At 39.2% G+C, this 22,944-nt stretch overlaps 1 protein-coding gene across 1 annotated transcript in view; it reads right to left on the bottom strand.

The window, feature by feature from the left end:
• LOC128256877 (alpha-protein kinase 1) overlaps positions 1-22,944 on the bottom strand; it is a 76,378-nt gene that overhangs the window by 43,062 nt on the left and 10,372 nt on the right. The window contains 1 exon segment of the mRNA XM_052987580.1: positions 10,050-10,843. Coding sequence (XP_052843540.1) covers positions 10,050-10,805 — 756 coding nt within the window. The 5' untranslated portion in view covers positions 10,806-10,843.

The raw sequence follows: 22,944 nt of genomic DNA, 5'->3' as shown, positions 1-22,944 counted from the left end.
GGCATAATCAAATTGTGTATACTGGCCAACTAAAGGAAGTAAGGAAAATGTGTATTTGCCCAGAGATCTATGTCTGTATGTGGGGAACAGCTGTTGCAACTAATTATATTATTATGATTTGAGATAATTTTTATGCTTTCTGCATTTGAGGAAAGTTAAAGGAAATATGATTTTCTGAGCACTGTTCCACAAATAAATAGAAAATACATTTCTGTAATTTTTTTAGCATTGAAAACTTTTTTTTACACTACAAACTGAATTTCTTTATGGAATGCTAAGTGTTAATAATAAAAGGGAATATATTGTGTATGAGAAAAAGTTTGTTAAAGTTATTAAAGTACCTACTAAAACTAAGAGTAAATGAACTATTTACTTTATCTTTTCTATCAAATACTTTCTGTTTTAGGTTCCTTAGTGAGTTTTTATTATTTTTAGTGAATGTTTTATTAAAAATATTTAAAAACACGTTTGTGAAACACTATATCCTTAAACAAAGCTTATGTTATAATAATTTATAGAAGTTCAAATAACACTTAAATTTACCACTTAGTGTTTAGATTTTGGTGATTTTTTCTATTAATTATTTTGAAAATGTATTCCTACCTTTCGCATTTCTAGCTATAATTCTCGCACTTCAAACTCCTGGCCTGTATTACTCTCAATATCTCTTTCCTCGCCAACACCCAACAGTATTTTCTGTGGAATTTTCAAAAGTCAAGCGCTCTCATTTGGAATTTTCTTAGCTCGAGAGTGCGTGGGGGTCCCAGTTCCGGCGGAGAAAGCTGAGAAATAGATTTGGGAGCTAGGAGCTATTGACCGACCAATGCCTTCTGTGCGCCTTATGGACTCAGGTGCTCCGCCGAGAGAACGCGAGGAAGCCGGAGAGGAAGCACGCGAGCGTAATTCGCACAAATGGCCATAATAAATAAATATGCCATTAGCCCGCTTGCTAAGTCCGTCCGAATTTGCACATGCAGAAATATTAGACGGCATTCGTATATCAATAAGCCGGCGAGCGGTGGAAAACTTTCTAATCGCTGTATAATTGCAGGCGGCCAAACCAAAAAAAAAAAAACGTTTAAACCGAATTAAGAAAGCCAAAGGAAGGGGAAATACACACAGCATTAGCCACTAACATGGCATCAGGCAAATTATGCTGCCAATTTTGCAGGTGGAGAGCATAAGTCAGCCAAAGTGTACAGCAACTTATGATTGAGAAACGCTGGTAATCAGTTTGTTAACACCCGGCGACAATTAGTGACTGGGTTAAGTGCCTGGCTATATTGGACCATAAGCCAATTGGCCGTCAATATAAATTCATGGAAATTTATTGCAATGCCACTCGCACGACATTAGCATAATTAAGTTAAGTCGCGTCGTGAACGGGTTTCTCTGATCCGCAGATTGATACTTCTGCTCATTTGGGGGCTATCAGTGATCGGCAAACGAAATGCCAATTAGGCCGACCCTAGTGCCGCCCAGCCCCACCCAATTAGGCAAAAACAGGATCGGGTCGATGATGATGGTGTGTTCGAAGCGAGGAGGGTATCGTTTAATTGAAATAATTACACATTAAGTGCATTAATTATTTTCACTTGCATGCAAACAGCGAGGACGCCTGCAAGTCGCCGCTGCCTCAGTGGCCTGCGCCTTTTGCCTTTTGCCTTTTCGCGTAATTATTAATTTAAGCCATTCGACGACTCCGCTGGGTATCGTAGGCCATTACGGCTTGCAGCAGCAGCAACAGCAACAGCAACGGCAACATCAACACTAACACGACATCCACTTGCAACTCGTTTTGTAGCCGCCGTTAGCTTAGGTCATAATTATTAACGCAAAATCATAATTAAAAATGTATTTAGCCGGACTTTGAAATATGTTTTAGCCGCCCCCAAAGGCAGAAGTCAGGGCGAGACTAGTCCGGCAGGAGCCAGTAATTAGCTGGCATACGTTAGGTAATGTTGGGGGTGTACAAGCGATGGGCCTAAAGGGATAGCAGGGCAGAGTGCAACTAAGTACCATTAAAAAGGTTTTAAAAAATATCGAGTAAAAAATTATACTTCAATTAGGGCCAATTTCTCAATGCCATGTTAAGCTCTAATTCTGAGTTAAACATTCTTTTCCCAATATCGTGTTATTAGAAAAAAACCCTTAAATATCGCTCAGCGAAAAGACAATTCGTAAGCCGATCGACTTAGTAAACGTTATTCAACAGAAAAAACCACATCACCTTGAGAAAGCAAGTTTGTGTCTCCGAACAATTCATTTTCATGTTTACTATCTATGACAGATTACAAATAAGGGCCTCAAATTGACCTTAGTAAATCGCCCAAAATGTATGTTATGATATAAGACGTTAACCACCATTTGTCTTAAATTAAATGAAAGATATATTCTAAAACTTATAAGTCGAAATATACAATTATTGCTTTTGGAATGGAGTTTCAAATGCACTATAAATAAATAAATTGGAACACAATATTACATGTCGCTTAAACTTTGTGTTTGGTAATGAAGAAACGTCAATGCATACTGGATAATGTTTACGATGAAGGTCAATAACTTTCCCCAATCACCAGCGTATTCCCTCAATTTACTGTCATCAGTCTCCTGTTTGCCGTTTCCTTCTAAACTAATTAAAACATACAATACCCAAATTAATTACTAAAACAGGTTAAGTTGGGCGCATAATAGCCATCTATGCAGGCAACTGCTGTTGCTCCTGTGGATTTGGCTCCTGTCGACGTTGCTCCTGCACCTGTCGTGACGTGGCTGCTGTTGTTCTTGGCACTTGAATAATTATTGCAGTCAACTACTGTTCGGTTCGAGTTCGGGTATCAAGCGGCTTTCGGTGTCCTCCCAGAACGTCAATTGTTTCATTAGTTACCCTCAGACGAGCTTGTTTGGCGGACAACCCGGCGTATGTGTATTATACCCCCGCAATGTGTGCTTTGGCGGTGGTGCAGGGTATGCAAATAGAGTGCTGAATATATTTACTAATAACTATTTTACCTTAGCGACATGTGTCGCGCGCTCACCAACAGAACCACATTTCCGTTGTCCTTTCTGGCCGAAAGTTTCGCGTCAATGTTTTTTGGCTTGTGCTGTTCGCGGGGGTAAGGGGCGTTGGGGCGTTGGCCACGCCCTGTTTTGTTTCAACCGTGTGTCGCATATGTCAGCTGCGGCACTCATAATTTATTGATGCACATAAATTTCACTTAATTGGCAGTGCCAATAATAGAGCAACAACGACAAGGACAACTAACGATGACAAAACAGCAACAAGGTTTTCAAAAGTCCTTTCTCATCAATCGCTTTCTTTTTGCACATGCATATTAGTAGCAATTAGTGAGTGGACTAATTACTCTGCAAAGTCAGTGGCTTATTAAATGGAATGTTTTGCCAACTTAGGGTAAAAATGCATAAGTTTTCTATTTTCCTTCACGTTGGTGGTATTCACCCACCGCTGCTCTCATTAAACAAACAAAATCGGCCACCAAACTTGTTCTGGCCATTGTTATTTCTATTTTTATTATCTATGCCACACCCAATGCATAGAGTGGAAAATTATGCATTTTTCTTGTAAATTTTCTATGCCATCTGCGGAGTGGATCTCGGCCGCCCTCTTCCACTTCCACTTCCTCCTTCGCCCGAGCTCATAATAAACGAATTAGCGCCTTTGGCTAAATGGAAGTAGAATGCAATTTCATTGCAATTATCAAGTGGAGGAGACTGGCTCCTCCTCCTCCTCTCTACTCCCGTCCTCCTTTGCATGGCTGGGCTAAATAAACAACCCGGTAAGAGTTCGACTCCGACTGGGTCTGGTCTGGGTTTGGGTTTGAGTTTGGGACCCGGTCTCCAACCTGGACTTAGACTTGGTCTTGGACTTGGCCCCACAATGAGCGCATAAAAAAATTAATGCTCTCCCGCTCGGTGAAACCATAAAGGTATGTAGGTATGTCTGCTCAGCTCATGGCCAATTTCTTTTGGGGCCAAAACGCAATGCTAACAAATAGAAAAATTATCGCAATTGTGGCATCTTTTTTATGTTTTCGGTTTTTTTTTGCCCGTCTTGTGGGTTTTTCCTTAAGCCAGAGCGAATGTGCATTTAATTTGTGACGCATTCAAACAAATGCACTGAGAAAATCATTGGCAGATTGATCAAACAGATGACTAAATTGTTAGAAATAAAAAAAAAAGTAATTTAAGTAATCAGCTTTTGATTTTGGGTAGATATTAAGTTATAAGAATAGTAGAACTTTACTAAAGAAAGCATTTTAGATTATTAAAATGCAATTGTTATATATATTTTAAAATATTTATTTTGATTAAAACTTTGAATACGAATAAATCATAAATCCTTTTTAATTAATATGATTCAAAAATACATTGAACATTACTTTTTTTTTTTAATTTTTTGACTTTTTAACAAAAAAAAAAGAAAAACAAATATAAAGGTAAAAAATTGCTCTTAAGAAATATATTGAATTTATAAAATGAGTTCTACTTTTCTGACAGTGCAGCCTGAATTGTCCCGCTGATGCATAAAACATCAACAATGCAATGCGAAGCGATCCGACCAATCCGAGAGCCAAGAACCAAGACACGCTCCTCTCTCGGGGGCCTATGACCAACGTTTTGAGCATTTTAGCCACAAAAGAAGCGCAAAATAAATGCCAAAACCAACAGCAACTGCAACAGCAAGCGGTAACAACAATACGAGCAACAAATATTATGCCTTTTGGCAACGTTTTTCATACTCCAGACTCGATTTCCAGCAGGCAAGTCGAAGCCACGAACTCCGAGTCCGAGTCGGAGTTGTACTCTTACAAACATGGTCATAATCACGCGTTAAATTAATGAGTTTAAATGCTATTTTTGGCTTTAACTATTGCACACACACACTTACACACACACAGGTTTAATTGAAGCCAAGTTGTGGAGTGTCTCAGCTTCGAGTTCGGGTTCGGGTTCGAACCGGCGGCTATGTCTGCAACTTCGTTACAGCCTCAGTCCCCCCCCGCAAATTATGAGAGACTCACAGCCAAGTTCAGGCTCAGCTTTGGGCCAACCGGCTCCGACCGCGGCGGCTATATTAAATTTATTTTAATGCCAAACTCCAGCTTCAGTTCCAGCCCGACATCCAACTCTCCGCTCACATGGCCAGTGGGCATGGTTTTTATATTTTCTCCCATGGAGGCCAGTTGGCCCAAATCGCGTTTCGCTAATTATTAACCCTGCCAGGCAGCCCGATCCCTTTTTCCAGTTGCCAGTTGGATCCCATCGATTGCTAAGTGCAGATGTGGGGTCAATCGAGATTTGGAACAATTTTCGAAACCATCTGGCTTGTGACTAAGGAAAGGTCAAGACAGCGGAAAATGGGATTTAAACGAGGAGGTTGACTGTGATTCATATGTTAACGGAATTCCTAGTTACAAAGATGTATGAATCAGCCGGAGATTTATTGCACAAATGGGATTACAATAAAAATCCATTAAATATCATATGTAATATTTGGTAGGAAAGGTATTGTACTAGCTAGGAGTACTAAGTAAATAAATAAATACAAGCCAGATCGATTTTGTTTTGTTATTTATACATTCTATATATATCCTCTATGATTACAGAATACAGAAAACAACTTAATAAATATATGACTTGCGGTAGTATCTTTACTTATAAACATTTTACCAATCAAGTCTATTATCACGCAATAGAAATTACCTTATTATGTATGATATTGTAGGCCACAATAACAACTGTAAGCCGTTCATGTTGTTGTCGTCACAACGTCAGCCATATTGTTAATAATTTTTTAATACCACCATAATTAAGACGAAGGCAATTTGCCATTTGCAGTTTGTTGTTTTTCTCTCGTTTTTTTTTTTGCGTAAATGAAATGAAATTAAGGCAAGGAGCCGGGGGGTTATAGCCAGACAACGTCAAAATCAACTTGCCAGATACTTATTACATTGGCCCGAAGTCGCTTGATGATTATTGGCATTACGTGGACGTGCATAAGTTTAAACTTACTGGCAATATAATTAATTTATACTTAAACTCTCTGACAATTTCAATGTTGCATGCAGCTGGCGCAGAGACGAAAGCCGCAAACAACCAGCTCGACACACAAATTGCTTGGTAATTTATTTGCAATTAATTTTGAATTAATATCAACGAAAGACGGACGCCCGTCGACCGACGAACCAAAAAATGTCTGCAAAGGAATTCGGGTCTTGCCAAGCCATGTCTTGGCTTGGCTTGGCCCAAGAATTCGGGAGGGCAGGGCGTCGGAAGGGAGAATTTATTTTTTATGGGGCACCTTAAACGGGGGGTATAATGTGTGAAAAGCTTTTTATGCTGCCACGAATCTAAAACTTAACCGCTTTAAGACACGGCCATTTATCAATGCATCCACCATTTAAATAACCCTCGTCCCTACCCATTTTCGGTGCCGACAATGGGCCCATCATCTGTGGCTCATTTGCAGTCAATTTAGCGCTCACGTGGTTAGTCATAAACATTTTTGCACAGAACATTCATTTAATAAGCAATTATTGCCTGCTCCTCTTTAATATTTTGTACCCCGCCTGCCTCCGCCTCACTGTGCTGCATTTACGCGTCAAGACTCTCAACTAATTACAAACGATTTACATGCAACACAGCTGGGCGTACGATAACCAGGGCCAAGAACATTGGAGCAAGAACCAGGCCAGGTTCTTAGCCTCTCCAGATAATCCCGCTCGAGTATTTGCAACATTTAAAGCAAAATGCAGAAACCGGTCTTCGTCATCATCATCACCATCGCCATCACGATGACATTGCACTGCAGCCAGAGGAGGAGTAGGAGGAGGAAAACACCCACGGGAGTGAGCAGGCAAATCAAATCCGCTTGGCACGCACGTAACATGGTCGTAGAGCAGAACCCGCGGTTCATTGCGCATGCGCAACGTGCTCCCCTTGGCCAGAAGGAGTGCAATTTGTGCTCAGCTTATAATTAGCACTGCTCACATTAGAGCCACATCCGTGCTCGACTTTCACCAGCTGGCGACCAGAGGCCAAAGGCTTGGCCGGTAGCTGCCGAATGGCGGACGGCGGCTCATTAGACGCCCATGAGTCACCCAGCGGGTTGGCTACCCGGCTAGGCTTTCAAGAGCTGCCGCCTTGGCCCCAAAAAAAATTGAAAAATTGAAATGCCCAGTACAGCTGCGTACTCAATGGGTCCGCGCAGATCAGGCCTCGTAATTAGCTGTAATATATCTCCGTTACGGCTTGGGTATTTTTGGGGTACTATTTTAGATTTTCCTGCGAGGTAAGGAATACTATTACGACACCAATAAGTGTGTCCTTGCATGCTTGGTTATCGACAAAAATCTAAATCTAAGTCATAGATTAATTATACGGCGAATAGTTTATCCTTCTTCGAGTTTTGTATATTGCTTTTCAGTAATTATAAGTTTATAGGGGTGATGACACATTTTTTATAGACTTAACTTATATTTATTATAATATTTTTAAATGAAAAATAATACTATTTGTTAAATAAATATATATTTTATACTAATATAATCTACTTAATATATATTAACAATATAATATTATTATACAACAATATTAATCTATATTAGTATTATTTAAATTTGTACAAATTTAAACAATTTGAGGCAGAATAATATTTTGAGAGAATAATCTTTAAAAAAAGGTTAAACTTTTACCTAAATAAGCTTAACAATTAAGAAAGTGTGTCAACTCGTTTATTGATTTCCTTTTAGCACATTAATTTTCAGTGGATTGTACTTATAACTTTATTTTTTCCACTGGCCTCTAATTCGATTTTTATTGCACCTGGATTTTCTTGTTTGGCGCTGCCAATAGACAATTTATTTCTCATGTACACACTATTTTCCTCAATCGCCGTGCGAGTGTGTGTGCTGATTATTTCGCGCTTATTATTTGCTGCCTTTGAGCTTGTGTGTTTTTTCCTTTATTTTTTGCTTAATTTTCAATAAATGCTGCGGCTTTGTTGCCGCTTGTCTCTCCGTCGCAGTCGATTACTCATTTGACTGCATGCACATAAATTGTATGCACTTTTCCATTTTTTTGCGCTTTTTTCTATATTTTGATTGCTTTATTTTTTTATTAATTGCTTTTTACAGCATTTTGTTAGTGCTGCCAGGCGATGGAGGAGGTAAGTAAGTAGTTTCTCGGTGGCTCTAAGTGTGCGTGCTGTATCGTGTGAGCTGATTGTGTCATTAGAGTGGATCGCATTCGACGGATACCGAGACTCCGACAGAGACAAAGCGGCCCAAATGCCACAAAATGCGGTCGAAGAGATACTTGAGACCATGCAGCGAATTGATTTGCCATAAGAATTGGGTCAACAATCGGTAAACGTTCGAATTTAATTGGGAATTTTAATGGGTAAATTACAAACACCATATTGGATATGGTAAATTAATAAGCCAAGGCGTGTTTTTGTATTTTTTTTTGTTTCTAATTGAGGGTGCTAGCAACTCAGCAACTTATGTAAATCAAATGTACTTTCAAATTTCGTTAATAATATATCTTTATTATAACAACAAGAACTATTGTAAGTTAAAATAAAATTGCAAATTTGGGAATAAAACCTACTTCTTATCTGTTAAAAATCCTGGGAATATTAATAGCATAATTTGGTATACATTTCCCAACGAAACAGTGTTTATTTTCTTTGCGATCGACACACTTCTTTAGCTTCAAGAACTCTCGAAGCTTATCCCTTTATTTTCCGAACTCATAATTTAGTCATTTTTACGAGCAACGACAACAATCGCCCAAAGTCCAATGGCAGAAAAAATTAGGCAAAATAAACTTGAAAATAGAGCTCGCATTGATCAGCAAATCGCTATGTTGTTTTGGCTCCGGTTATAGTTAGCTGATTCGCCGCTAAACTATGTGCCACAAGGCAACAAGCAATACAAAAACCCAAGACCCCAAAACAAAACCAAGCTGCGAAGCCAACGAGGACATGCGAAATTTTTATTTATTGCTGACAATTGCACAAAAGTTTTTTTCCCTTCTGTGATCGGTTTTTTATGGTCATTAAAATTGGGACAAAAATATTTTTGACCGCGCTCGAAGTCAAAGTTTTTTTTTGTGTTTTGTGTTTTGTTTTTGTTATTCTTGTTTGATTATTTGGCGATTCTAGAGCACGACTTCGATGGAGAGACGGCCTGGGGCAAGTTCTCGAGTTCTGTGCCGCGGATTTGCCCTTGATTGGCCAGGTTGCAACATTCTGCGGCCCGCCGGCCGATCGAACTGATTAGGCGGGTCCAAAGCGGCGACTAATTAATGATCCGTCGACCGGGTTTTGTATGCTAATTAAATGCGCGCAAGAAATCAATTTTACAATGTGAGGGCGGTACGTGGGCCACGAGGGGAGCGGCTACGCAACTCGGATATATTTAAAGATGAAACCAGAGACAAGAGCATGAGCTATATCACGCAATATGGTCTCACAGGTATCTTTTAACCTGTCCCTTAAGGGATCTTTAGTTTGCAGTCAGAATAATAATATGTGAGATTCTTAAATTCTTGAATCAAGTAAATAAATGCTTTAAAAAACCTATAGCTTTTATGAAAAACATTTAAACTATTCTAAACTCAAGAGTTTGTTCTTAACTGGAGCTGAATTGATATATGTATTTGTTTAGCAAAAGTTTATCAAGCAAATCGAAGCCTTAGCTTTGTTAGTTAACAGGAGTCACTTTTAATAAACTAAATATATAAAAATTACTTGTTTTTATTATGGTTGTTTTGTTTAAATAGCTTTTAACGATTTATTAAATACTAAGTGGCCTGGAGAAAACATAATATTAAATGTTGATGTCTTTTATATATATATTTTTGGGAACTGAGTAAGTGAATAAAAAATAAACAATATAATCTAAATATACTCTTTGATATGCTTCAAGAACAACTAGTATTTTGCTGTTAATTCGACTAAAAACACGGTAGTTGCTCAGTTGGAAAGGCATAATTTATGAATTCAGCGATTCTGTTCGACTCACCGACTCGGTTTTGATGTTGAGCGCCAGGACATGAGACGAGCTGTTCGAGGAGGCCGACGGCGGTGAAGCGGGCGCCGCTCCGCTGCACGGTGACTTGGCGGCAATGGCGGCGGTGGCGATGGCGTTCAGCGGTGAGCGGCTGCTGGGCAGCGGACTGGCCTCCCGGAGCGGACTGCTGCCCGCTCCCGCCCCGATGCCAATGGCCATGCCGCCGAGACTCTGGGAATAGGGCGAAACTGGCGATTTGTTGGCATTGGTGGAGCAATTGGAGGGCACCACGGCGGCGGTGGTGCAGCTGGTCAGGGTGCTGGTGGCCGAACTGGAGGATGATGAGGATGAGGAACAGGATGACGATGAGGACGAGGAGCTGCTGCTGTTGTTGTTGGTGCTGTTGCTGTTGCTGCTCTTGTTGCATATCATAGCCTGCATTTTGGTATTGTTGTTGTTGTTGCTACTACTGTTGTTATTGTTATTGTTGTTGTTGGTGGTGTTGGCATTATTATTATTAACACTGGCCCCGGCACCGGGCATCAGGCTACCATCGCAGAACTCCCGCTTCACAATATTGCTGCCGTTGTTGTTGTTGCCGCTACTGGAGTTGCCACCGATGTTGCTGCTGCTGCTGCCGCCGGGCGTCGCCCCAATGGCCGCCTCACATGGCAGCACCGTACCGAGCATCTTGTCTAGCGTTGTGTACTGTGACTGTGACGTCGTGGATTCAGCGGCACCGGCAGAGTCCTCGCAGCCCTCGGCCATGTCACGTGTCACTGACCCGTTCGCATCCTGGGCCACTCCTGCAATGGACAATGCAAAAGCGGCTTAAGTACCTCATGAAGCATTAAATATTAAGCCCATAATGGGCGACACTTAAGAAACAAAATAAACGGTTTACATTTAAAGGAACATACGGATTCTTTAGAGTTGCGTTAACTGTTGCATGAAACAAGTAAAAACTTCTTAGGTGTCTGTAATCTCTTAATTTAAAGTCAAAACCTAATAGCTAATATTATGTATATTTTTTAAGGGCTTCCAGTCAATATAAGTAATTGTTTTATAAAAAATTTCCAACATTTATATTTGTATCTCTCCGATACTTTCAAACCTCATCATTTACTTCTTCAATCACATGTTAATATGAATCAAAGAGAAATAAAAAAAATGTTCATTTATCAGGGACCTTAATATTTCTCTTTTAAAAGTTATTTCTAAATTAATTTAAATGAAAATAATAAATAACCTCCGATTGTTATAAGTAAAATTATTTTATTAATCCATCAACAAATTTAAAATTATTATAAACAAAAAATTTTAAATACCTTTAACAATCACAAAAAGTTTCTTTCAAAACTTTAAAACTTATCTATGATATAAAATCAATTTATGCAGATAAGTTTGAATACTATGAGAGAACGAATTCAGAAATGCAAAGCTTGCTATAATCAGAAATCAACAAAACATTACTGCTTTTTAGCCCTTTAATATCAAATGATAACCGGCTGTAAGCCCCCTCACCTGAAATATTTCCTCCTACTCCTGGCCTCTAAGGGGCATCATAATTTAGAATTTACATTTATCGAAAATATTTCGTGCACTTAAAACCCATACCCAGGCGCATTAATTTCATTAATTATCCCTGTTGCCCGTCGGTTGACCACGGCAACATGGCACAAACAACAATAAGAGGGCTGAGAATCAAGCAGGGGCTCCATGGGGGCGGAAGGGAAAGCAGAGCCCACACACGCCACATAATTTTGCAAATGCAAAACGTAGCCGGCGTTCGAGTCGGCGTCCGTTTCTCGATTCTGAGGCCATGTCCTTGCCAAGCCACGACGTTCTGCATCGGACAACGAACGACTTTTACCGCCGGAATTGTGAGGAAAAAACTACATAGAGAAAAACCGGCCAGTTATCTAATTAAAACACCCATATCCAAATCATATGAAAAATATGATATGAATTTATACTTCTTTCTACATTTTATAAAAATATAAAATTTTATTAAATATTTTTAAAGCTATAAATGGTGCGAATTTTCTAAAACTAGTTTTTAGCCCCATCCATTAGCATTTAGGAATTATACCATTTACTTGGAATTTCTCTTTTACATTTTGAAAGTACACTTTTTTTTCTGTGTAGGATTCGGCATGATGGGCACAAAAGCAATAGCATACGGGTGGTTTCTGCACAGGAGGGATGCAAGTCCCGTAGCATGAGGATGGGGCAGTTGGGTGGTCTGCACAGTCGTAATCGAAAATTTTACACCTACTCTGCATTATAATTTATACCCGAAGAGGGACAACTGACCAAAATAAGTGCGAGGGAGGAGAAATGTGGCGAACGTGTCTGGCAAGAAAGTTTTTCCTGCATACAAGAAGAAGGAAAAGTATGTACGATAGGAAAAATTAAGAGTGAGATGCAGAGAGAAAGGGGAAAATTACCGAAAATGTTGTTCAAGTGCAAGGGGAAGCATGGCAAGTTATCTGGGAAGATAACGATAATAAGGAGGAGAGTTTTCGAAAGGTTTAAGGCCTGCACTTTGAGACGAGGTACACAGGCAAAGGAATCTCGTAATAGTCACTCATCTGAAATAGATTCCACTAAATGACATTTCCTCTGAGCTCAGGCTGCAGCAGCAAACTTTGGGTCTAAGCCGGACCAAGAGGCGTCTAAATTTAGGCAACAATTTGCACTAAAGAGCTTACCTAACTCCAAGCCACAGAGGAACCATCAATGCCTATGCCTTGACATTTGGCCCCAAAAAACAGCAGAGAGGAGTGAAAGAAAGGGTCCTTCGTTGCATTGTCTGCAGGTCTACACAAAACGGGCGTTGATTTTAATGCATAATGCATACAGCTGGCTCCTGTCCCGTCCACTCCACTCCTTTGGAGCCCAACAGCCCATCCTCGCAGGACCTGCCATGTGTGTGTGTGTGTCTGCAGTTGTAATAATGCAAGCAACTGCACTCGGAACTCAGAGCTCGGAAGTCGAGTCGCAGTCGGACTCAAACTTCTGCAGCTCCGATTCAGACCCTCAGTTTGCTGTTCCTAATGCACTGACCCAAAAATTCCTTATACATACTGTTGCGTTTAAATAATTCGTTTTTGTTTTCTTTTTTTTTTTCAATATGATTAAATACAATTTTAAAACTAAAATGAAGAAATGCATTTCTAATTATTTTAATTAGAGAATTGTGGTTTGTTATATGCTTTCTCAGGTTAGCTTAATGATTGATTTATCATAAAACATGAAGTATGTTGTTTTTGAAAGAATTAAAGCTGTTTGTATAATGTAAGTTATTTTAATATTTGTCTTAATTTAGTTGTTGAGCTTTTGTGATATTCTAATAAGTTCTGAATAATTTCACATTGGAGCAGAATTGTTAAAATAAAATATGTAGCATATATATATATATTCGAAAATAATTCAATATTTTTTACTGGAAAGCAAGTAATTAAATTGTTTTTTGAAGTGCCTACTGTTTGTGTCGACGTTGGCCAGCCGGCACCAGTCAACGAACGCACTTTTCCGGCCACACAGCCATTCTCGTAATGAGCCACAAGGATAGGGGGTTGGGGGGTCAGGATCTGGATCTGGAGCAGGGGGAGCGAAATGCCAGGACTGTGCCTTGAAAGTTGGAGTGTGCAGGACATGCAATGCCAATGCCTGAGTCTGAGTTCGTGTCCGAGTCCGAGTACGAGCCTGAGCAAAGCCTCGTACTGTAGATTTTGGCCAGGAAAAGGCTGGCTTTTTGGGTGGTGAGAGGGCGTAATAATTAATTTCGTACGTTGCATGTAAATGTCTGGCCATCGCCAACCAACCCTTCTCCGGCATCTGGCATATGCATAAGAAGCAAAAACAATGCATAATATCAAGAACAGCAGCAAAAACAGAGTGCACATCGGCGACATACAAAATAATTTCAAGTATGCGTCAACGGCAAATGCCAAAAGCCTGTGCAGTTGCAATCTAAGGGAGCGTTTCTGGTTTCTAGCTGCAAGTTGGTGCAACATGTTGTGAAAGCAAAATGTAGCGACAAAATGTGCAGCCAAATTAAGTACAATTTGCGCATATTAAAGTCTTGCCAAATTACACGGAGGCAGCAGCAACAGCAACAGCAACATGCAACAACAGCAACATTTTGTCGCTTCCTGCGATCGCCGCTTGCCTCGAAATCTAATCAATAACCAGCAAACTAGTAGAATTTCATGTAGCACACTAAATAGCACGATTAATTATCGCCATGCTGGCAACTATAATTCAAATCAAGCTCGCTTCATTTTCAATGCAAGCCAGCCAACATGCCATCCGCAACGCTCCTATCGACTTGCAAACGCATTACAAACCGGTCTAATTATACTCATTTTCTTGCCTGCCTGCCACATGTTGCTGCTGCCAGGCTATAAATTGCAATTTCCATGCAACTTTCTATCGCCGGTTAAGAAGCGAACTGAACGAACTGAACGAACAAAAAATTTATCATTCAAAGTCGCCCCTCCGCTGGATCAATGGATCGCTCCGGTTCGCATCTATAGCATATGGTCGTTTGGCGAGCGTTTTGTCTTCGACAGCAATTCGTAGGCAATATTCAAATTAATAAAATCATCAATAATTTCGCCCCGGCTTGGCAAACATGTAGAACATGTTGCTGCTGCACTGCAGCAACTTGTTGTAATTAATAGTCAAACTAAATTGTAGCACACTTGCCATCATTTAGAGTTAGGAGCCGAATGTGGCACAAAGCAATTTTTGATTAGAAACCGGGCACTGGGGGTCCGGGCCAGCGGACATCGATCCCCCTAAACCCCCTTCATGGAATGCCCCTCTCCCTCTGCGGACAACTTCATTTTTATGGCCAGCTTTGGGGCTATTAAATTTTTCTTTTGATTTGTAATTAGCACAAAATGCATATTAAATAGCAAGCGACAAACTCGAACGCCTCGGCCGTTAAGGAAGTGAATGGAGGTTGGCAGGAGAAGTTTTTGGTGTTTTTTCTGTTTTCGGCAGCTTTAGCCAACTTTTACCCTAGCAAAAATAATCAATAATGCGCCGGCATTAAGTCATTGAGTTGAACTTATTTATGCAACATTTATTTACGCACACACACACACGCCCAGAAGGAGCATAAAAAGTTTTGCAAGTTGCCTTTGTTTTTGTTCTTGCCGGGCTGCATTGTTTCGGGGTTGTTGCTGCTTTTCCCATCGGGGGTGTATGCCAGAACGTGCAATTTTCTTAAAAATTACACACGATTACACATGAAATACACCGTCTGATATATTATGGTAAGGCCAAGGGTTACGGTGGAAAGAGGGGAAGGGGGCTTTAAGTTGTCGGCGTCATAAAGTTTCCAAGGCGTTGGAGGGATTACAACTGGGTGTGGCCCTAATAAAGGAAATTAACCAGCAATGACTAAGACTTACAGCTTAAATTAAAGTAGAAATAGCTCTAAATTATAAGAGCTTCCTTAAAAATGTGACCTCATATAAATAATAATCTTTTAATTTCAAGAGAAAGAAATCTATTGATATAAAGTCAAATATGATCTATTTTTCTTGATGGCAAAGGGGGTTTGGTGGAAAAAAAAAGCTTTATTTCCCATTTTCCACGGAAAGGGCCAAGAACAATGGGCACTTGCAATACGGTCAGTGGACTACAGCCAACTGGCTTTCATAAGCCCGTTTCATTCATTTGCCATACATTTTCCACTCAAATCATTAAAAAAATAATAATAATAATAATGAAATTTGCGTGATTCAAGCGGAGCACGCACTAGGCGATGCCAATAACAGCAGCAACACAACAGCCGGAGGCGTACTCAATACAACAGCAATAACAGCAGCACGGCAGCAAAATTGGCAGCAACAATAAACATGTGCAGGCAAACGCCCCCAGAGGGAAGAGCAAAAAAGCGGTAAAGGAAGTCAAAGTCAGGCCCAGTCTGAAGCTGAAAAATCAACCCTCTCAGAGCACGAGTCCTGCGTCCTTCCTGCACACTCACACTCACACTCGCCCAGACATTGTCCTTAATGCGCCGCGTAATGAGTTATTCGCATTTTTTCCTGTTTTGTTTGGCCCAGCTGACTCCCCTGATCGCCCACATTTGGCGATTTTAATTCATTTAGAGAAGGAAATAACAATGAGAAATAATGGGGCGCCACTGGCTCACTAAATGCAGAACTTTAAATGCCCTCAAATACCCTTATATAACGGCGAACATTGAAGTAATCTTTTGTGCTTTAAGTTTATTTTTTAATTTGAACTTATATTTTGTAGATTTAGACTCTTTGAATGGGAGATACAATCTTACTTTACCAAGTGTAGACTTAAAACTATTACTTGTTACAAACGTTTTTCGTCTTACTCAAGATTTTAACCTATTAGAATCGACAATTAAAATTAAAACAAAATTGCACAATTACAAAAAAGGGGTTTCTACCCTCTTTTTATAAAATTTGAAAATAACAACTATATTTTAAAATCTATGCTTAATTCATTATAAATAAAAAGGCAAGCCCTGTTAGAATTGAGATGGTATAGCAAAAATTTGTTGACAAAATTCTGATTTCTAAACTGAATATTAATATGTTTTAAAATATTTATTTTGATAAATTTCTCTTTGATTGGAATGCATAAACGGAAAAAACGATCTTAAATTTATTTTCCTTAATTTTCGTCTGTAATTTTATTAGCCCACATACTTGTTGGGAAACTAAGCATACCCTCATCTGAGAGCTCCTTGAGTGGGTCGAGAGTTGCATGTCCCGCTCCGTGCTGCAGTCGTATAATCTAGGGGTTACGGGGAAGTTAGGGAACGGGCCACAGGATTGCACCCCGAACCGCACACGACATCTAGACATGAGAGCACAAAACATAATTTCGCTAAATTAGCGAAAAACAAAAGAAGTGCCGGGAGGAAGGCGGCTCAGTTCAGTTCAGTTCAGTTCAGTTCAGTTCATTTCGGTTCCGTTCGCGTTTGCATTTGCGTTTGCGTTCGGTTTGAAAACTCCCCAATTGAGCACGCACCAAAATCATTTGCAGACCCGACTCAAGGGGTGAAGCGCCCATAATCAACGTCTAAATATTTGGTAAAACGTAGAAAAAAGCGGGAAAGAAATTGGATTGAAACCTGCATTTTGGTGCCGGGCAACGGACAACTAATTATAAAATTTTTGCAACCCCCGAGCGAACGGGAAGGCAAACCCTTTTTGGCGAACTGCATGTGTCCGGGGTAAGTGATTGTGTACGTGCTCATTATGGAAATTTCTTGCTTTCCCATTTTTTATTTTTTCCTTTTTTCTGCAGCTCTGTGGCAGTGCAAAAATTAATGCAAAGACCACAGCCGGGCGGTGTGGGTCGTTAATGACACGAAGCCGGAATTTAGGAGGGGACCTTAGCGAGCGAATCGCTTGACAAAGGTTTATTGGGGCTTTGGCACATGCGATTCGCGATTATAATTAGAATTTGGCCGCGGGGTATTGCACTGTACATGGTCAAAAGGACCTCGTGCGGCATGACATGACCATTCGACGAGGGTGGTTCTCAACTTATCTGGGGTTGCAAAGGGTTTTATTTCGGCCGAGGGGCAAAGTGTTATGGTAATCGAATTTTGAATCGATTAACCGGGTAAGAGTCGTTTTCGTTCCACAGCGGGAGTAAGTCGCTTAAATTGCCTGGCTTATTCAAAAGAATTTAATGAAATACGGCACAAGCCTATCTCTATCGATTCGCAATGCCAGATTTAAGACCGATCATCACCGAAAACTTAACTTAACTCAACTTAAAATGCAATATATATTTTTAACACTGAAATTTAATCTTTATTGTGAAGTGTGCTATTAAAACATCGGTGAGAATCCGATAAGCCCGAGCTATTATTGATAGTCTTTTTTTTAATTATTTACCGACTGGCTTTTTACCCAACTTAACAGCCTAAAATATAAACGGAATGAGGTAACTTCAGATGGATTTAAGTGTGCAATAAAATTCCAGCGATTTCCCGATTACCGATTACACTAAGAAATGCATCAAAATATAACCGGGCCATTACCATTTGCATACCCGTAAAATGGCTATCTATAATGAGCTGCAAAATATGAAAATGCAACTAAATGGCCCGCACTCGATCGTCAAAGGTTGCATTCAAATTGAGTCTTTAAAGCGCTTAATTAACTCCCGATGAAGTAGGGCGCAGGGGATCGAGGTGGGTGTGGGGCGTTGAATCAAATCAAATGTTGCACTTTGCATGTGCCATTTGGCGAGTGTAATTAGACGGAAGGAGACGGCATCATTGTGTGACTGTACCCACCAGACCGACTGCACGATAATTTATTATTTATTTATTATAATTATTTATTTGCTTGACGCGGCCGCTTATTAAAAGCTACTTTAAGCGCCGCCAGCGAACAATGGGCCAGGCCATTAGGAGCCACCGGTGTTAACGAATCCCCCCCCTCCCACTACACAACCCGGTCATAATTACTGCAGGTTGCAGTTTGTCCACTGCAAAAACATTGCACTTGATATGCCGTCCACGTAGCTGCACGCACCGCTCGCTAGATGGCGCTGGCGTATGGTACGGCATGTCATTTGTTTATGACAGCTAACCTCTCATAATCAAGCGAGGTTATAAATTTGCCAGAATGTAAGCTGATTATAAGCTGATTGTGAGTGTGTGTGGGTGGGCGTGGGCTATTTTTTAATTAACTTGAGTTGAGGGGAAAGTCATTTGAGGAGCCATTGACTGGCTAATGGCCGAGTTCAACTTAGATAAGGACTGTACCTTGTTAGTAGTTAGTAGTTCCACATGCAAAACTAACGCATATAGAAATTTCAACCATGGCCGTTTGGAAGTGAAATTTTTGATTTCAATTGAAATAAATTTCCATTAATATTTGTTAATTGTTAGTTAAGTGAAAGAGGGAGAGAGGGAGTGAGAAGAAAGCAACAATCGTTATATTTGCTAATTGAGATTTGACCTGATGATATGGCGAAATGAGCACAACAATAATAACTAACGTTGAGCGAAATTGACGTCAACGAAAAATTGTTGCTAGAAAGAAATTCTGTGAAAGTATGTTAATTAATGGAAGAAGAACAAGAAGCAGTAGCCCCAGAACAATAATGGGAAATTTATACGCTACTGTATTTGACTTTTTATGAGCCGTTGCAATTTTTCTCTGAAAAAAAGAGGAAAATTGCGTGTTAAATTGAACAAATTGTGCTTTGGTAATAAAATTTGACGACACAATTAATATAATTGCAGTTAAATATGAATAATTAAATCATATATTTTATTTTAATAATTTCAAACCGCCGTATTTCTGATAATTAAAACAAATATTTGCTTCCAATTTAAAATCAATAAAAATGTTTGAACGTGTAATATATTTTGTAGCCTTTGGTACTTGATTAAGTTTGTGTAGCTGTTACCACAAGAATTTCATGTTTATGAGATTTGATTAATTCTAAGTACGTTAAGGAATTCAAAATAAAAATGTCTTAGCGGTATTGCATTTGAATAGGCTTAACCATATACATAAGTGGAAAAAAACCTGCTGACAAATTTAAATGTGTTAATGCAGGCATTTTTATGGGTTGCTAAACAACCTTCGATTGGGCGGCGTTAATCCAGGTAAACGGCAACCCATCAGGTGATTGTCTCGGCATTCGCAGACACCTTTCCATTATGCAAAGGCCCGTAACTAGATGCCCGCAAATCTGCGTAGATATTTAACCGCTCCACGGGCCTTGCGGCATTTGGCTGAAAACCCACCGAGAAACAACGCCCAACAGACACAAATAAGAAAAAAACAAAAAAAAAATACGGGCACGATCAGGATCCCGTATCGTCGTCACACTTGCCTATAATTTGTGCCCAGAGTGGCAACCAAAATCAAATGGCACGCATGAAATTAAAGTTTAGGCGCGTAAAAATTTATATGTACGACGCCGTGTGCCAATTAATGTAAATTACGCGACGGCGACGACGGCAACACGACACCGACAACGGCAACGGCAACAGCAACGGCAACAGCAATGGAAATTGCAACTGCAACTGCAGCAGCGATATGGCAACGCTGTCGGGCTTCAAATGAGGCCCCCAAGGGGCGCACCACGCAACTTTTTGAAAGTGCGCACAATAACGCCTGCAAGAAATTAGCGGGCTGAAAACACACATTGTAAAATATTATTAAACGCGTCAATTTGTTGCCGTCAGTCGCCGACTCAATCTCGGAGGCTCATTAAGTGCGTGACGGCCACAACTGATGCATAAATGCATGAGGCCAACTAAGTCGAACTGGGCCAACTGTACCACACTTCCAAGCATGATCTATAAGCATTAAGGAAGCTGGAAGACAGGAAGATCAACCTTTGTAGTTCCAAACAGTTTTTTTTTTTTAAATTGTGTCTGTTAAAAATTAATCTAAAGCCCCACATTTAAACAATTTTTAAAATATATCCTTTCTTTTCCCTTTGTCAATTAAAACAAATATTTTTTGTTTTTTTTTTCCAAAGAAATATTTTAAATAATGAAATAATGAATTATTATTTTAGTTTAATAGCACATTGTAAAATGTATATTTTCTTGATAAAACTTTATTTAATAAATATCCAATTAAATTCTTACGTAAAATTTCTACTTTGACGATTAAAAAATATAACCTTTTGCTTTTTTAATATTTAAAAAACTTATTCAAACAAATATGGTATCTCATGTTCTAAAAATTTAAAATAGGTATTTTTAAATAAAACAAATAATTTTTGGCTCAATAGATAAATGTAAATAAAATATAAGAAAAAAGATATAAAAAAAATCTCAACAAAATAAAAAAAACCTTGCTTTTCGCTTCCAGTCCCTGCGAGATTAAAAAAAGGATAAGATAGTCAAATGTGTGCTAACTGTACCCCCTTTTATAATTACATTTCAAACCCTTGATTATCTAACATCAAGCTCTGCCCGCCGGCCAGCTTATTAAAAGGTTAAATATCTTTGCATTGAACTCGTTATCGCAATTGCCGACGACGATAGCGTAATATCGCAAAAGACCAATCAACAAAAGTATATTTATTTAAATGAGTCTAAATTACGGCTCATTGAAAACGAATTGTTGAGAGGCATTCTATGATTGGAAATCAATATGAAAACACATGCGGAACGAATACGTAAATTAATAAAAATCAGAAATCAGTGAAAAACGGTCAGTAAATGTTCAATTTATGTGACAATAATTGAGATCCGTAAGGGGTACTCTGACGACAATGAGCCAGGGAAGGAGAGAAAATAAAAAGAAATACCAATCAGGGCCATATTAATCAATCTTTAATGAAAGTAATTTAAATGTGTTAATTTTTGTTCAACGTTCTGCTATTGTTTTGCTGGCGGTGGTGATTTCTTGGAAATTGGAGGAACCCATTGCAAAGTATGCCTCTAGTTCTTCTTCAGTATCTTCAATTAAATGAGGCGTCATAAATGACGCAATCAAGACTTACTTTTCTCTTCAATTATGGCCCGGCTTGGCCATAATGCCAATTAATCAACTACGACAACACAATACATATTTATTAATAATCAGTAAAAATAATTTAGCCAATTAACAGCAACAACATTCCACGAAGTGTGGACTCAGAAATCACAGAGAACTCAAAAGCAACAACATGAAAAACTCCGCTCGATTGTCGGAATATTTCCATTACTGTTGCAACTGGCGGCTTTTGTGGAAAGACATTTTTGAGTTTGACAGATTTAATTATTATAAATAAAATACGAGCCCAGCTAAGCAGGCCAAAGGGGTAATTAAGTGAAGTGGCATGAGGGCTGTGAGGAAATATAAAAATTGCAGACTTTGTTTATTTGGTTCTCCAAATTTATAGACTCTTTGACTCTTAGACTCTTTCCCTGCCAAGAGAAATGCACTCGTAAAATATTTGATTTCAGCTTGCCAACATCAAACCTTGGAAAGCAGTAGTGGGTAATAAATCACGATAGGTAATTTCATGCTTTGGATGGGAAATTGCAATTATTATTGTAAAGAATGTATTGTATTTTTGTTTTTTGCAGACAATAAGCCCATATGGAGCAAATAATGAGATATTACTATTAAAATTTCAATACAAATTTGTATTAATGTTTGGGATAAAATAATAATTATTAAAAACGCATTCTTGGCATAATCATATTATTGATTAAGATGGATTGGTGTCATAGGCAATTGCTTAGACCTCATATAAGCAAACCAGAATTTATTAAAACACAAGAGAAACAAAATCACATTGTATAATAAAAAGATAAAATAAAGAATAAATTCATATATTTTTTCAACCATACAACTTTTAGACTTTATAATTCAGTTCCTTATCTATCGGGACAATCCAGAAAATTCCTATCTGACACATGTCCCCACAGCAAAACCGTCCGTCTCGTCTTTCTATCCGTCTCTGTTGCTCTGTTTTTGTCAGTCAATGGAAAATTGATCAGAAATTATTGCCAATTGAGCGCCAAAATCGCTCACACACGACTCACAAATGCAAAGTGTGCGAGTGTGCTCGCCTATATACACTGAAATTTGCGCTCATTTAGGCTCATAAATTGCAGTCAAGGCATGGATATACGAGTATAGACCCCAATAGAGGGAGACGGCAGGCCGAGAGGGAGAGAACGAGAGGCAGATATCGCATTTGGCATTCCTTTGCCAATAGAAATCAGTGTTGTTTGACGCTTTTTACATGCCAAAGTTGCCATAGTCGCTGTGGCATTGTTGGATTTCTTGCTGTGTTACCGTTTATTAATTATACCAGCTCCAGTTCGCGCTGCTTTATGGACTGGGTCGTGCATTTGGAATTATGCTAAATTACATATGCAAGTGTTGATGCCGGTAATGAAAAGTCGGTCGAAATGCTC

This window comes from Drosophila gunungcola, assembly GCF_025200985.1.
Source record: "Drosophila gunungcola strain Sukarami chromosome 2R unlocalized genomic scaffold, Dgunungcola_SK_2 000030F, whole genome shotgun sequence".
NCBI lineage: Eukaryota > Metazoa > Arthropoda > Insecta > Diptera > Drosophilidae > Drosophila > Drosophila gunungcola.
This window is presented reverse-complemented; position numbering and strand designations above follow the sequence as displayed.